Genomic DNA, 15174 nt, shown 5'->3' on the forward strand with positions numbered 1-15174 from the left:
TTTTGCAGTTCAACAGTGGAATCATCAGAGAGAATGTCACACATCGTCACAAAATCAAAGTTGTGTATTTTGACTATATAAACAACTTTCATTAAGTAACATATAGTGGCAGCTCAATAAATGTGTTAGCACTGACCCATCACTAATTCATATATAACTGATAGACCTCTATCTTCATAGCTGCTTGAGCTAAGAGCATGAATTGAGAACTAGCAGGAAGGGTCTCAAAAGGACCATTGATTGATCAGGTATTTTGATTACTATCATATGATAGGATTACCATATTGACTATTCAGTTATTGCATAAGGTGGCCAACTTGTGAGTTTGGCTACTCCAACATAAGGCTCTGGTATGTATCCTCCTAAGTACCACTGAAGGTGGCACCAAGAATGCAATGCATTCACTCATCAGTGGCCTTTGATCTCCATCACCTCTGAAAGATAAGCCCATATCTCCAGCTAGCCTTGGTGGATAAAGCTGGGAAAAGGTTCATTTGAAAGGTATATCATCCTACTATCCTTGAGCCCTATCCGCCATGTTTTCTGTTATCATTACCTTCATTTATTCACTGCCAAGAATGCCTAAATACTCAGTAGAGCAGTGTTTTGCTGATATCCTGGGACTACATGCATGGAATCTTATGATTCAAGTTGATCTGGAGCTATAGCATAGTCTACCAAATTTTTACTTATTTGTGACCACACAGCAACTGTGAGGGTCAGTCAATTCCCTGAGACCTTAGGTGCCATATATTCTAGGATGGAGATAAGCTAACAGGGTGAGAGCACCATTTTCTGGGAGGTGCATAATACCCCTACCTGTAGATATACTCAAATCAATGAGATTCACAAAGGCTATACTATGGTGAACTCATCATTTTTGGGATAGATAACACTGATAATGGTACTGTGAGAGATCCACAATAGCTATGAGGTTAATTCAAGTGCTGAACAGGTTCATTTAAGTGTCCATACAATCCTGCATTTATGTCTTAGATCATACTTGAAATTAATTTCTGACCAGTTGTAATAGCGAAGACACTCTCTTTTGCTCTATGGGTACCTACCCTCTCTTCAGCTACCTTCTGTAACACATGCCAGAACCACAATAGATTATAGTATAGGGTCCTACTAGATATCCAAATATCCTCATACATGCATCTCAATGTCCAGTACTCAGTCTATAGACCGCACAATTCATGTAAACTAGTTCTGCACTTAACTCATCTTGCAATGTTCACCCCAATGCATCCTCTGAGAGTATATAGAGATTAATCGGAGTATGTGGGTAGATTTATACACCTCATTTGCCAACTTTCACATATTTGATCTATAATCAACTAGCAGATTACAGCTGTATTGCTAATATGATGTGCAGTACTATTCATTATTAGAATGGGGAATAACAAGATTTTTCATGCATATAGTGTGGTGTGAAAAGTGTAATCTTATAGGGGGACCCCTTCTCATGCTTCCTACCCTTATACCATTGGGGATCCCTCACTTCTAATTCAGTTATTAGAAGATTGGTGTGTTAGGATATATGTCATATATAGAGGTCAATATGATATGTAAAATTATGAGGAGCTCCCATATCTATGATGGCCATCTATTAGAACGGAGCACAACTTGAATTAGGCTTATCCGTGGATTTTCCAGTGAGATATCAAGTGATCATTGAGTCTGATCAAATTTGAAACATGAAAAACTAGAGAAACACAGTGTAATATCATAGTCTCAAGATATAGGACCATGATTACATCAGAGTATATGAGCACTAGGTTATGACCTACCTACCAGTACAAGAATCATCTGACTTAATGCAGGATTGGTGGAGATATTGCAGCATCAATGTAGGTAATAAATCATCATGAAACGATATAGCTATACTAATAACATTTAATTGTCCAGTATATCGATCTTATCATTTAGGCACCCCTGGTATTGCTTCAATTACCTATAAAAGTCATCTACTGAGTGAGATATCACTGGATTAGATATAGATCAGCTATTAATTAGCCAGTGCTAGCACAATTATTTAGCTGTAAGTATAGGTCACTTAATGAAAGTTGTTTGTATAGTCAAAATATACAACTTTGATTTTGTGACGATCTGTGACATCCTCAGATGATCATACAGTCAAACAGTGAAATTTCCCTTTTGGGAAATTTGTCACACTAGGTCACATATATCATAAGTGTTATATCCTGGAGGTTTGATATTATTATTATTCATACCAGAATATGCTTATATGATAGCTTCTTTGTAATGTGACATACCAGTGTCACATCTTATTGTCTCAGTAAACCTGGCAGTTCACAGTGGGTACCAGGCTACACAGGTGTTATTATTGCTAATATGAGATCACGATCAATAGTATCATGCCAGTCACAAATGTCACAAAATGTCACACTGACTTGTGCGATAACACATGAAATGACTTAGAGCCTGGGGTCCCAGAGATATTGCAGTTTTATAGCCCCCTTTATTGCAGCATAGGGCTTTTTTATATTATCTCTTCTAATTAGAATGGTCACCCACATGGGTGGTCCATTCTAATTAGAAGAGATAATTGGGATTAACAGGTGCCCGCGAATGGTCCAAGGCCGTGGAGGCTATAGACTTCAAACGCCGCAAGGACAAGAGCTCCCGTAAGGCCGAAATCGCCGCAGCCTTGGCAGACCAACAGCGCGCCTTCTCTCGCGCGGTCGGTAACAAGCGCGGACGCGAACAGGGAGACGACGAGGGTCGCGGGAAGCGTGCACGGACGGACGAGAACAACCCGCCGCGTGTAACAAGTCAGCGCGCAAAGGCTTTGGGAGAGGACGAGCGCAAGCTGCTGGACGACAACTTCGGCTGTCGCAAATGCCGCAAGCCCTTTGCGTTCCACTTTGCTCGCGACAACGTGTGCAACTTCCCGGCCGCCGACGTCGAGAAAGTCACCAAGAAGACAATCGCGGTGGCAAAGGCCAACCTTACTTCCGAGCAGCGTGCGAAGTTGGCGGAAAAGACGAACAGCGGAGCAGCAGGGACGGCCCCGAAGGGTGCTTTCCAGGGCCGCGCCGCGCCGGTCGCCGCGCTTATTCAGGACTACTACCACGAAGACGATGAGATGGATCTGGACGATAATACGAGCTCGGAGCCAGCGGAACAGACCGTACGCCGTGCATTGTTCCGCGACTCCAGTGCTGACCACTTATCGGACACAGACGACCCCGACGCCATACGCGGCGCGTCCGCCTCGTCGTCCCACTACTTCTGGAACTGCTTAATTGAAGGTCAACACACGAATCTCCCACTCCCTGCAGAAGCAATGATCGATAATGGCTCCCACCTCGTCCTCATTAAAGACGATCTCGTAGACTTGGTGGGGCTCAAACGTAGACGTCTCCATTCCCCTTTCTCTTTCAATCTCGCTGTTTCTACCGACTCGAACACTCCTCCCATGATTACCGAATATGTAAAGCTACGACTGCTGTCTCGAGACCACCGATATGTTTCCTGTACTGTACGTGCAATGATTGTTCCCGACTTATGTGTACCAATACTTCTGGGCACTTCCTTTCCTCTTTCGCAATAAAATTGTTATCGACCATGAGCTACGAACTGTGATAGACAAGTCAGTAGGCTATGACTTGTTGAACCCTCCACCTATACCAGCGCCGAAACGTCCTAAGAAAAAGCTCCGGGAGGTTATGAAAGAGGTTCAGGGCCAGCGACAACTCCTTGCAGACCAACTGCGCGGTGTCTGTGAGGCTCGCCGGGACCGAATGGAGAGCTTGGGACTTTTTGAATATGGGAAACCAGTGGACATTGTTGCGGCAGTACAGGAGAGGATACAGGTATTGGCAGAGTTTGAGCGACTACAAAAGTTGGGATCAGCTATTAAATCAGAATTTAGACCAATTTTCGACCCAATTCCGCACGTGGATGACCTTCCTTCAGACGTTAACTGTGAAATCAAGATGAAAGATGCTGCTACAACATTGACTCGGAGATCTTACAACAGCCCTCGCAAGTACAGGGAAGCCTGGAGTGTACTGATCAAGAAGCATTTGGATGCGGGGACGAATTCGTCCATCCAACTCGCCCTTCGCATCGCCGGCAATGCTGATTCCCAAGTCCGACAAGGCAGTCCTGCCTCGTTGGGTCAACGACTATAGAGCGGTTAATGCGAATACGGTCCATGACGTCTTCCCGCTGCCTCGAGTAGACGATATTTTGGCGGATTGTGCTAAAGGCAAGATATGGTCGAAAATCGACTTTACGGACTCGTTCTTCCAGACTCGAATGCACCCAGACTCGATTAAGTTCACTGCCGTTAACACGCCCTTGGGCCTTTACGAGTGGTTAGTGATGCCCCAGGGTCTCCACAACACCCCGTCGGTTCAACAACGGAGAGTCACTGCGGCCTTGAGAGAGTACATTGGCCGTTTCTGTCACGTATATATTGACGACGTGATCATATGGTCCCAAAACGAAGCGGAACATGCGGAACATATTCGCAAGATTTTCGCTGCCTTGGAAAAGGCGAGGTTATACTGCAATGAGAAAAAGACTCAACTTTTCGCTTTACGAGATAGACTTCCTGGGCCACCACATTTCACAACGTGGAATCGAGGCCGACAAGGGTAAAGTCGATAAGATCTTGAATTGGCCACGTCCGAAAAGTGCTACACATGTGCGCGCCTTCCTTGGGTTGGTGAGATTCGTAGCTCAATTCCTCCCCAACCTCGCCGAGCACACTGAAGTTCTTTCAACGCTGACCACGAAGAACGCTGATAAAGAGTGGCCAGGTTGGGATAAACACCATCAGCGCGCGTTTGATTCGATAAAGGACCTGGTGTTGAGCGCCGATTGTCTGGTCTCCATTAATCATGAAGATATGGGCAACAACAAGATTTTCGTGACAACGGATGCCAGCGACACCCGCTCTGGTGGTATACTGTCCTATGGACCAACATGGGAGTCCGCACGGCCCGTTGCGTTCGACTCCATGACATTTAAAGGTGCAGAGTTGAACTACCCAGTTCACGAAAAGGAGTTGCTTGCAATCATCAGGGCGTTTCGCAAATGGAGGAGTGACTTGGTGGGCTCCGAAATCCACGTTTTCACGGATCACAGAACTCTCGAGAACTTTTCTACGCAACGAGACCTGTCCCGCCGGCAGGCAAGATGGATGGAGTTCCTCTCTCAGTTTGATCTTAAAATCATCTATGTCCCCGGGAAGGACAATGAAGGTGCTGACGCGTTGTCGAGAACGGACTTCATCGAGAACGACCCTCATGATGTGGATGGCCTGCCGGTGCTGGCTCTGCCAGTGATGGCGGTGGTACCTCCACAGATTGGCGCTACCTTGGCTCTGACACTGACACGCGACCGACCGAATGTGCATGCTGTGAGCGCCATCATGGATGTGCGCGCTGACGCAGAGTTGTTGGATATGATTCGAGAGGGCTATGCACTGGATAAGTGGACTTCCAAGTTACCGAGTTTGCTCAACTCCTTGCCAGGTTTGCGCGTGGAGGATGGGCTTTGGTTCATTAACGACAGGCTGGTAATTCCCAGGCATGGCACGTTGCGGGAGTCTCTCTTCCAGCTGGCTCATGATGCACTCGGGCACTTCGGGTTTGACAAATCCTACGCTGCGCTGCGAGATAGTTATTACTGGCCGAATATGCGCAAGGAACTCGAATCCGGCTACATTCCGGGCTGCGCAGACTGTCAGAGAAACAAGTCGTCAACTAAGCGTAGAGCCGGGCCTTTACATCCGCTGCCGGTGCCGGATGGACGCATGGACTCGGTGGCGATTGACTTCGTGGGCCCGCTGCCAGAGGATAATGGTTTCAACTGCTTGGCGACTTTGACAGACCAACTGGGAGCAGATATCCAGCTGGTTCCAATGCGAACGGACATTTCTGCAGAAGATTTTGCCTTACTATTCTTTGATAAATGGTATTGTGAAAATGGCTTGCCGCTGGAGTTGATCTCGGACCGCGATAAGCTGTTTATTTCTAAATTTTGGAAGGCGTTACACAATCTCACCGGCGTCAAGGTCAAAATGTCCACAGCTTACCACCCCCAGACGGATGGATCTAGCAAGAGGACGAACAAGACGGTCATCCAGTGCATACGTTATCATGTCTCGCACAACCAGCGTGGGTGGGTCCGGGCACTGCCGCGCATCCGGTTTCACATGATGAACACGTTGAATGCGTCGACGGGCTACTCTGGGTTCCAGCTGAAGACAGGGCGAGCTCCCCGCCTTCTGCCACCTCTACTGGCCACCCAGTCGTCAAAGGAAGGCTTGAACGCCAAACGACTGATTGAACAGCTTAATGATGACGTGGCTGAGGCACGAGACAACCTGTTAGCAGCAAAGGCTACACAAGCTGAGCAGGCCAACAAGACTCGAGCTCCCGATCACGCCTTCAAAATCGGCGACAGAGTTGTCCTCAACACGAAGAAACGACGCAAGCACTTTTTGAGTGCTGGTAAAGGCCGCGTGGCAAAATTCATCGTCCGAGGGGATGGGCCCTTTTCAATAGTCGGAGTCCACCCAGAGTGCTCGACAGTGACGCTGGACCTGAAGGGCCACAGCAGGTTACACCCTGTCTTCCACACATCAGAGGTTAAGTTATTTGTGGAAAATGACGCGACATTATATCCGGGCCGTAATCTGGACAAACCTCCTCCGATTCTCTCGCCGGAAGGGGAGGAGGAATACTTGGTAGACCGAATTGTCGACGAGCGAGTGATCCGAGGTAGGCGACAGTTCAAGGTACATTGGTATGGTTATGGTCCCGAGGATGACGAATGGGTGGAGGAAAGTGAGGTCCAGGATCTCCAACACCTCGACGCCTGGGAGGCTGTCATCTCACAGGATGGAATTACTGACTTGCGTGGCGTGGAATCTCAAGAAGACGGGCCGCTGCTCGTGGAGGACGATCAAGATCCCGGCACTATTCAAGAAGTTCAAGACTCGAATTCAACACCCATACCACACGAGCTCGGCATTCGCGATCGACTCCGGAAACGGGATTCGAAGGGTAGGGCTGCCACGTCTGCCGCATAACCCATCTATGATGGTATGTGAAGTGCCTGCAGTTGGCATGTGGAGGTTATGGTTTTCTCTTAAGTGGGGGAGGGTGTAAACCTGGAGGGTTTACGGTGACGGTCACGGACTTTTCTTTCTCTCTACACGCTACATACCTGTACGCGTAGTCTAGGCGGAATCACCCCAGCCAAGGGTCTTGTTGTTATCTCGGAGACCCTCATCAGAGCTCTAGTGTTTCCGGGCCTCCTCGCCTGGTTTCCACCAGTATATAGTTGGCGCCCTAGCAGGCGGACCCTTAGAGTTTCTTCTCTTTGGATCCTCCCCTGCTAGGTCCTCTGTTGTATTTCCGTAGCTTTTATTCACGCTTTGAATCCTCCCCTGCTAGGCTTTCGTCGGAGTCTCCAGGGTTGCCCTTACAGCAGAAGAAACTCTCTATGGGATTAACCGGTCAAGATTGCCAGGTTTGGCACTGATTCAGGCTCGGAGTACGAGTCCGTACCCCCCTTGTCACCGCCCCTGCCACTTGACCCCTCCTCCTCTGCTCTTGTCGTCTTTACGCCCGCTATGTCTACCAGAGCTGCTCCAGACGCTGACGCGCGCATGGACGCACTTGAGGCGAAATTAGACAACCTCACCAATATCCTCACCCACCTTGCTTCCCAGGCTTCCACTGCCGCACCACCTTTGGCAGCTCCTGAACCACCTTTGGCATCTCCGAATGCCCCCAACACAGACGCGTTATTTGGTGACATTACTGTCGCCTCAAAACTGATCTTACGACCAAACCCCCCGTTTGCGTTTAATGGAGACCGCAAACGTGGCCGTGCCTTCCTTTACGGGGTCAAGACTTACGCCCGGCTTGCCCCAGAGGCCTTCGTGGTCAACGGAGAGCCGAGCGAAGAAAAAGGCCGTCCGCTATGCCATGTCCTATATGGCGGAGGGACCTGCTCAGCAGTGGGCAGAGCATCATGGGAGCAAAACCCCTTTCCCCTTCCCTCGGTGGAACCTATTCCTCTCTGAGTTTCGCTCTCGGTTCGTTGAGGAGAACGAGCAAGACTAGCCTATATATATTGACTACATGAATTGCAACAAGCTGCATTGAATGCCACACTTCGGGTTAATCCCAAGTCTCTGCGGCACCACTTGGGCAACATACACACCCAGGATGATCGATGGCACTGCTACCATTGGCAGTGGAGCGGTTTAACCAAAGCCTTGCGTATACAGTTCCACAACTCAGGCATATTTACTCTCTTTCTATTTCTCGTTTGTGTCACTTTGTGCGGCCAAGTGCATCGGAGCGTGATAGTAGTTGCGGCCAAGTGAACCGGAGCGTGACAGTAGTTGCGGCCATGTTGTGGCCTTGCTGCGGCCTTGCTGCAGCTGTGTCGCGGCCATTTCGTCTAGCCCATATTGATCAATTGCCACCTGCCAACAGAAGTGTTCATTGGATTCCTGTCCACCAGTGTGTTGATGTGCATAATAGCATATCATCTGTGCTGGTTTCACTTCACCTGGGCTGTCCAATGGCTCAACATGGTGTCAATAACCCACTAGTGGGTGAACTAGTAACAGTTACTAGTTAGTATTGCATGATTATACAACTATTATATAGGTATATCAACTAAACAAGTTTGCCTTGCTGTCAGACAGGGCTTAAGCCTGAGCCCTAGGCTTGGCAGGGCTAGGGCTTGGGCTTGGGATGTTGACTGGCCCAAGCCCTGAAAGCCCAGCCCTGCAGAACACTACTACTTATGATCTGAGAGGATAGGCTAGGTCTTATCTGTAGTAAGCATTAAGATCTGATCATAAAATCACAATCTTATTATCCATCTTGTCTTCTCCTTGTCTTATCTTATCAACCAGGACCACAAGAAAAGGTTCAAAGGGCAAAGAAATAAGTTTCTTCGACCCAAGGTTCAAGTTTGATAGAAACAGAATATATATTTACACTAAACTTCTATCTGAGATCTTCTCCAAGTCTGCTGAAGTACCTTTTCTTCTCTTGAGTCTATGTACACAAGGCAAGAGTGCAGACCACAGCTCCTAGAGAAATGAATCAATCCAGTAGTTGCTTAAAAAGAAAATATCTTACCTTCTGGGTTCCAAATACTATTGCAACTGAAAGTGGAACTAATAAATATCAGCTACTTGAGATATGATAATAGTGAGGTTATACATACTGATTGTAAGAAGTGTGACTTCAACTGTTGTAGTAAGATTCATTATGACAACTGTTCTAAGGGGCCAAAATGTTATATTTAGATTTTATAACTAGAAGTTGAATACTCACACCATAGCAAAGGCTCCAGCAATTGTGTAGAGTGACACTCGAATAAACAAATGAAGTGGAAACTTGAAATCAGAGTTTTTTAGATTCATAGCACGGAGTGCAGCTCGTTGTCGGATGAGTTGAAAGGTCATATAGCCTTGTTAGAATATCAGCATTTGATATTATATAAGAAAAAATTATAATATACCCTCCATAATAAGCATAGCTAATATAGACACAAATACAATTGAACCAGTAGTCAAAGTCCTAGTCATGTAGGGTCAGCTTAGAATTATTCTCCAGTTGAAAATTTACTTACGGAATTTTGCTAGTAATGACATGACAATAAACACCAGTAGGATCCCGTTTAATCTTTTGAGCATCATCAGATAGCCCAACCTATTGCTTTAGTCAGCTAATATAGTGACCAAGATCAGGTGTACCCAAAGTGAGATCCAAAAAACTATACCATGAATCATCGGAATACTCCAGGTTATCTGAGTATTCTATTAGTAGCTATAAGTAAGTCATAGATACTTCACACATACCCTATCAACCAAGATATCACTTATTTTCTTGGAGTAAAGTGCAGAGGACAGTCGCAGATATAACTAAGTAAATGTTACACAATATTCAAAATGCAAATAACAAAATATTCAAGTTTACCTCAATCACAAAGCAGAGAGCTGCGGCTGCAACCCTTGGATCATTGTCAAATCAGAATAAATTCTAGAGGAAATCAACACACATTGGTGGGGCAGCATAGATCAAGGCAGCCGAAAATGCACAAAATTGTAAAGGTGGCTCCGGGCCGGTCTGATGCCCAACAAGGAAGAGGAATGACAAGCAGCAAAATGCACTTGAGAGCTGTAGCAGGTACCAAGTCTTCACCCTTTGAATGCCCGAAAGCCGAGCAACAGTGACACTGAGTATGAGGATAATGAATGCGATCACAGTCAAGACATCGAAAACGATGACAGATTCTGGAACGGGACCAGCTATGAACATATAGTCATGCCCTAGAAGCAACCAGGGCTCATGTAACTCACCCCGTGCATGCAAGCCAGAAACAACAGCAGAGTTCATGAGGGAAAGGAAAGAAGGGAGTAAGTCTGGACGCTGAGCAGCTTAAGACGGCGTTTTCATAGCATCTGTCATGATGAAGATACTGTAACCCGAACAAGGGCTCAGATGAGAACAAGACGAGAACAAAAAGAAGTAGATGGCTCATTGCACCCTGAGAAATATCTAGAGCTGTATCCTCAAGCACTGCTTGCTTTTGACTATCTTCTCAGTGTATCGTTGATAGCAGCCACAGCAAACAGTCGGCGCTAAAGTTCATCAACAAGGTCGTAGGTTGTCCAAAGCAGTATGGATCCCTCTATCAGACCCTTGAATTGTTTGATCGCGAGAAAGATGAGTCATAGCCCAAATCGAGCTGCCATGCCCAACTCCGCGACCCGACGTACTTCAACTTCGGTCAGCCCAAGCCCCAAGGGCGGGAGAGCCAACAAAAGCGCATACTCTCCCTCCAAACTCGTCCGAAACGGAAGCGTGTCGTCAGTCTGGAACATCATGAACGCAAGCAGAACCTCAAATTATAAGACCGACGCAGATAACAACGGGATGGTCGTGTTGGATGTAATAGCGTATGTGATGGTCTTCAAGACGAGGAACTGTTTTGCATCTAAACATTGCTCAGTCAAAGACGAGATCTGGGCGGGACAAACAGTATATTCGAAGAGAGACAAATTTCGATACACATTTTGCTCTCGCGGACAAGAGTTTTGGCTTCGTCGTCCAGGAATGTAGCATGTCCAAGACGATTAGGTTGGTAAGATAAAAGCTGTTTTGTTTCTTCGTAGCTGTTCTCAGCTGTCTATTGAAGCATGAGAGTAGGAAGCTACCAGAACAAGTGCCCACCTCCGCAATGTGAAGCGTTATCAACAAACCAGCTGTTTTCGCCATGTCGAGGTATTCTTCAAGGATTTTCATGTCGCCTGCTCTCGGATCGCCGCAAAGATCGATGCCAACGACGCGTCTTCCTTCCGATTTCAGCGAGCACGCAAGGTCCACGCACTCCTTCAGTTCCTCCACACCCATCCTTCTGTCTAGACTGACGATAAAAGCTGCTTTGTGTGACGGATATTGCTCGACTTCGTCCAAAACTGCATGCAAGTACTCCTTCCGTGTCATCTCCTCGGTCTGTCGAGGGGTACTTCGCAGCTCGAGGTAAGAGCACCATGGTTTGGTACCATCAAGAAATTGACCGAGAACAGCACGAGTTGCTCTCCTCATGTTTGTGGTGTTGGATGTGAGGGCGTAGATCGCGGGAAAGAGCCCAAAGAAGTCGTGTATTTCGTCTAGAATAATGCCCTTTTGCAGCTTTGCAATGCCCTCTTCGACGATTTTGGTTTGGGCCGCGTCAGATATGTATTGGGAGGCCATATCTTGGAGTAAAGAGAGCGGTAGACAACCATTCAAATGAGCATGAAGTTCGGCTTTGGGGAGGCTCTGAATGAATTCTCGTTGGGAAGGATCAAGGGAGTCGAGAGCCGCTGCTGCTGGTCCGGCAATGACCATAGCGTAAAACAAGGAACGGTGGTGTGACCGAACGCGTGATTCTGGTGGTCATGATGTCTAGATAGCTTAAACGACTGCCTCTGTATGAGCCCATAGCAGCTCTACATCTGATTCGCTACCCGCAAAGGAAGCCATCCCAATGTCGTCTCCGTCTGGCCCTCTGCGAGATACGCCCGGTGATGCTTGGAGCATGGCGTACAGTTGATGCTCCCCACATTCTCCAATCGATTTAGCCACTGTCCGAGTGGCAAGCCTGACCGCTTCCCCCGCTTTTCTCACCTCTGAATTCGATGAAACATCGTAGAGGGGCGTATTGACGGGTCCTGGTCGTGAATGGACGAATGAGATGAATGGGTATCGAATAGCGAAGCCCTAACAGAATTGTGAGTAATCATTGCGTTCGGTGTTAATGCACGCACCTTCACCATCAAGTCCTGATATGTCCCCACTTCCAATCCCGTCTCTCGCAAATCAGACAGCCCTTTTATCGACCCCAAAGCCTTCTTCATACCCAGGTCGTTCGCGTCCAGTGCTTTTCCGAGGCCCGCATTGAGGACCGAGATAACTTTGGCTTCTTGTCCCTTCCCCTGAGCTTTCTCGAGTCCAGACAACAAGCTGTTGATGAATGCCCAACGTGAATAATACCACACCGCCATGGACTTCTCTAATCCTTCCCCCGTTACCTGGCTCTCCAGCGAAATGGCCCCGGCAGTGAGTACGAGCAGATTTACACGTCCAGCGAAGTCAGGTCGCGCCAGAATTTCGGCAGACACACGTTTGACGTTGGCCACCATTGTCAGGTCGCATTCGACAAACTCGGTTCTCCCAGAGCCCTTCGGTAGTCCGTCGATAATCTTCCGAGCTCTCGAATGGCTGCGGCCAACAAGCACGATATATGCATCCCCATTTGAATGACGGCCGATAGCTTCTGCAATGCCCTGCCCGATTCCCGAGGTCCCTCCAACAACCACGCAAACAGGCGAGTAACCTAGATTCCAGGCTGCGTTAGAGCTTCGTACGTCTTCCAATGAGGGCATTTTCACGAACATCATGTTCCCAACAACATTTAAATAAGACCGTCGTCGCGATTCCCGGCCAGGTCGCGATATGTCAGCTTGTTCAGCCCGAAAGGCGTATCCGTGGCTCTCTTGGAGAATTACGATGAGCGTTGTCGTCAGCAAAGAAGAGATTGGGATTACTGAGATATTGTGCTTTCTCAATCATTTCCTGTTCCACTCTCAGGCTAGCTCTCCAACTTGGTCCATATGGCGAAATCCCAGCGGGCAGCTCGCCGAGTCCAAGAAGTTGAGGCTGGTTGTGTTTTTTTATGTGCGAAGCAAACCAAGAATTTGAGACCAGGTCATCCGTGGATGGAAAGAGAAGAGAGCAGAGAAATAGCCGACTCGGATCATGATTAGTCATCACACTGCGGCCAGTAGTCCTCAGGCCGAACGTTACTGCAGAAGCAAATTGAAGCCGTGCTTGCTTCGTTGTTTGGCAACATTGCAGCTTGTTCTCTCGACAGACGGCGCCGATGGTCCGTGCAACATTTGTGGGCGGCGTTACTATGCATTCAGTCGAGACGCTATATAAACCATATGCAGGCTTCAAGTTCCACACACTTCGCCTATGCACGAGTTATTGCTCATCTCAGACATCGTGGAAAACATATTCCAGCACTTTGGGTCTGGAAGCTTGGCTGTCCTTGCCCGCACATGTCGAGCTTTTCACGAAGAAGCAGTTGATGCACTGTGGACGCAGCAAACTACGCTCGAGAACATACTCAACCTCTTGCCAGATGACACCTTTCGGGCAAGCACCGCCGACTACTTCGACGCTCACTACGAAACTTTCGTGAGCAGCTACATCTATGATTGCTCTGAACTGAACTTCCGTAGGACCTATGCCGGCCTTTACAACCCGCTGACTGGACCAGGGCCCTCACATACACGCGTCGGATCAAGATACTGGTGCTCGAAGCTTCTGAGGCCCGGCACTCCGAAGGATACTCCACTTGGAGTGGATTTCCCCTTAAAAACCAGGTCCAAGCTATATCTGCGTCCTTTCCCTCCTCAGGAATCATCTTCCCTAACCTTCGACATTTGACTTGGGTTACAAACCCTTACAAGTCTGACGTGTCCCACCTACTTGTGTCGTTTCTATCACCAAATATTCTCCATCTGAACGTTGGGGGAACCTTGCGCGCTGCTGAGGCACTCAACTCCGGCGCTGTATTGCTTTCTAATGCAACTTATATCGCCTTCAGAAGCTGGGGAGCCCTTCCATCCAACACACTTGACAAATTGATACTGTCAACTTGGAATCTCCACTCACTCTCCCTGCCCCGGATAGACCGAATTATACTACAGCACCTCACACAACAACCGAGTCTCCGGTATTTGGAACTGTATGATCCAGAGGCTGGCGACTGTGGTCCATCCGATGTACCGCTAGTACTGCACGAGCCTCCCATCGTGTCTGGTCTCATATCACTGAAGCTTCAACAAACCTCGCTCAAGTTTGCATCCGAACTTATCAAACTCCTCGGTCCCTTTTCTTCCTCTCTTAAACAGTTTTCCATTTCTCGTCCGGATCTTTTCAAGGCCAACGAGCTCGAAGCCTTCCTCGCCACCGTCGGCTCCAGCCTGAAACCGTCGACTTTGCAAAAACTACAAATTTTTGACTCAAACCGACTATATTTGCTGCCCGGTGAATATGTTGAGATCCAGGCTGCCATGGATCAATACACCTCGGATGCCTCCTCCCTCGATTCACTGGCTTCTTTCTCGAAACTCCATACGCTCAGGATTGCGACTTATACTGGGTTCCGTATTGACGATGATGCATTAGAAAGACTGGCTCAGTGCTGGCCAAATCTTAAAAGCCTTCGTCTGTGTTCGATGTGTCGGAAGCAGACCCCTCCCTTAACCACGCTGGCCGGCTTTTTTGCCTTAAGCCAGCATTGCCCCCTCTTGGAGGATCTAACAATGGCCGTTGACGCGACAGACGTGGCCCCAGAACATCCACGCCCATTCGTCAAAAGCCCGCTGCATTTCCTCCACGTCAAGGAGTCCCCCATCGACGACGCAGAAGCGGTTGCTAAATATTTGTCGGGAACCTTTCCCGCACTCCATTCCGTATATGCGTATTACGGTGGCAGGGTGCTGAAGCGGAACCGGGAAGCGGTCTCCAAGTGGACAGAGGTTTACTACTTAATGGCCAAGGAGTAGTCGAGTGAATGCAATTCCATTTGTCTAAAACT

At 47.9% G+C, this 15174-nt stretch overlaps 3 protein-coding genes across 3 annotated transcripts; 1 reads left to right on the forward strand and 2 right to left on the reverse strand.

The window, feature by feature from the left end:
- Window positions 1-9004: 9004 nt before the first annotated feature.
- On the reverse strand, window positions 9005-11912 carry MIND_01318000 (Metallo-dependent hydrolase; the record flags this gene model as incomplete). Its single annotated transcript, XM_037369633.1, has 10 exons — window positions 9005-9728; window positions 9799-9826; window positions 9878-9940; window positions 9996-10029; window positions 10078-10327; window positions 10379-10448; window positions 10799-10894; window positions 10941-11016; window positions 11060-11208; window positions 11253-11912. The coding sequence occupies 10 exons, from the start codon at window positions 11910-11912 to the stop codon at window positions 9715-9717; spliced, it is 1440 nt and encodes a 479-aa protein (XP_037214131.1). The 3' UTR covers window positions 9005-9714.
- Window positions 11913-11978: 66 nt separating this feature from the next.
- MIND_01318100 (uncharacterized protein) lies at window positions 11979-13136 on the reverse strand (the record flags this gene model as incomplete). Its single annotated transcript, XM_037369634.1, has 3 exons — window positions 11979-12284; window positions 12332-13059; window positions 13112-13136. 3 exons carry the CDS (start codon window positions 13134-13136, stop codon window positions 11979-11981), a joined length of 1059 nt encoding a protein of 352 aa, XP_037214132.1.
- Window positions 13137-13351: 215 nt separating this feature from the next.
- On the forward strand, window positions 13352-15142 carry MIND_01318200 (uncharacterized protein; the record flags this gene model as incomplete). Its single annotated transcript, XM_037369635.1, has 2 exons — window positions 13352-13766; window positions 13811-15142. The coding sequence occupies exons 1-2, from the start codon at window positions 13542-13544 to the stop codon at window positions 15140-15142; spliced, it is 1557 nt and encodes a 518-aa protein (XP_037214133.1). The 5' UTR covers window positions 13352-13541.
- Window positions 15143-15174: the final 32 nt, after the last annotated feature.

This window comes from Mycena indigotica, assembly GCF_014461135.1.
Source record: "Mycena indigotica strain 171206Taipei chromosome Unknown Mind.scaff0014, whole genome shotgun sequence".
NCBI classification, from domain to species: domain Eukaryota; kingdom Fungi; phylum Basidiomycota; class Agaricomycetes; order Agaricales; family Mycenaceae; genus Mycena; species Mycena indigotica.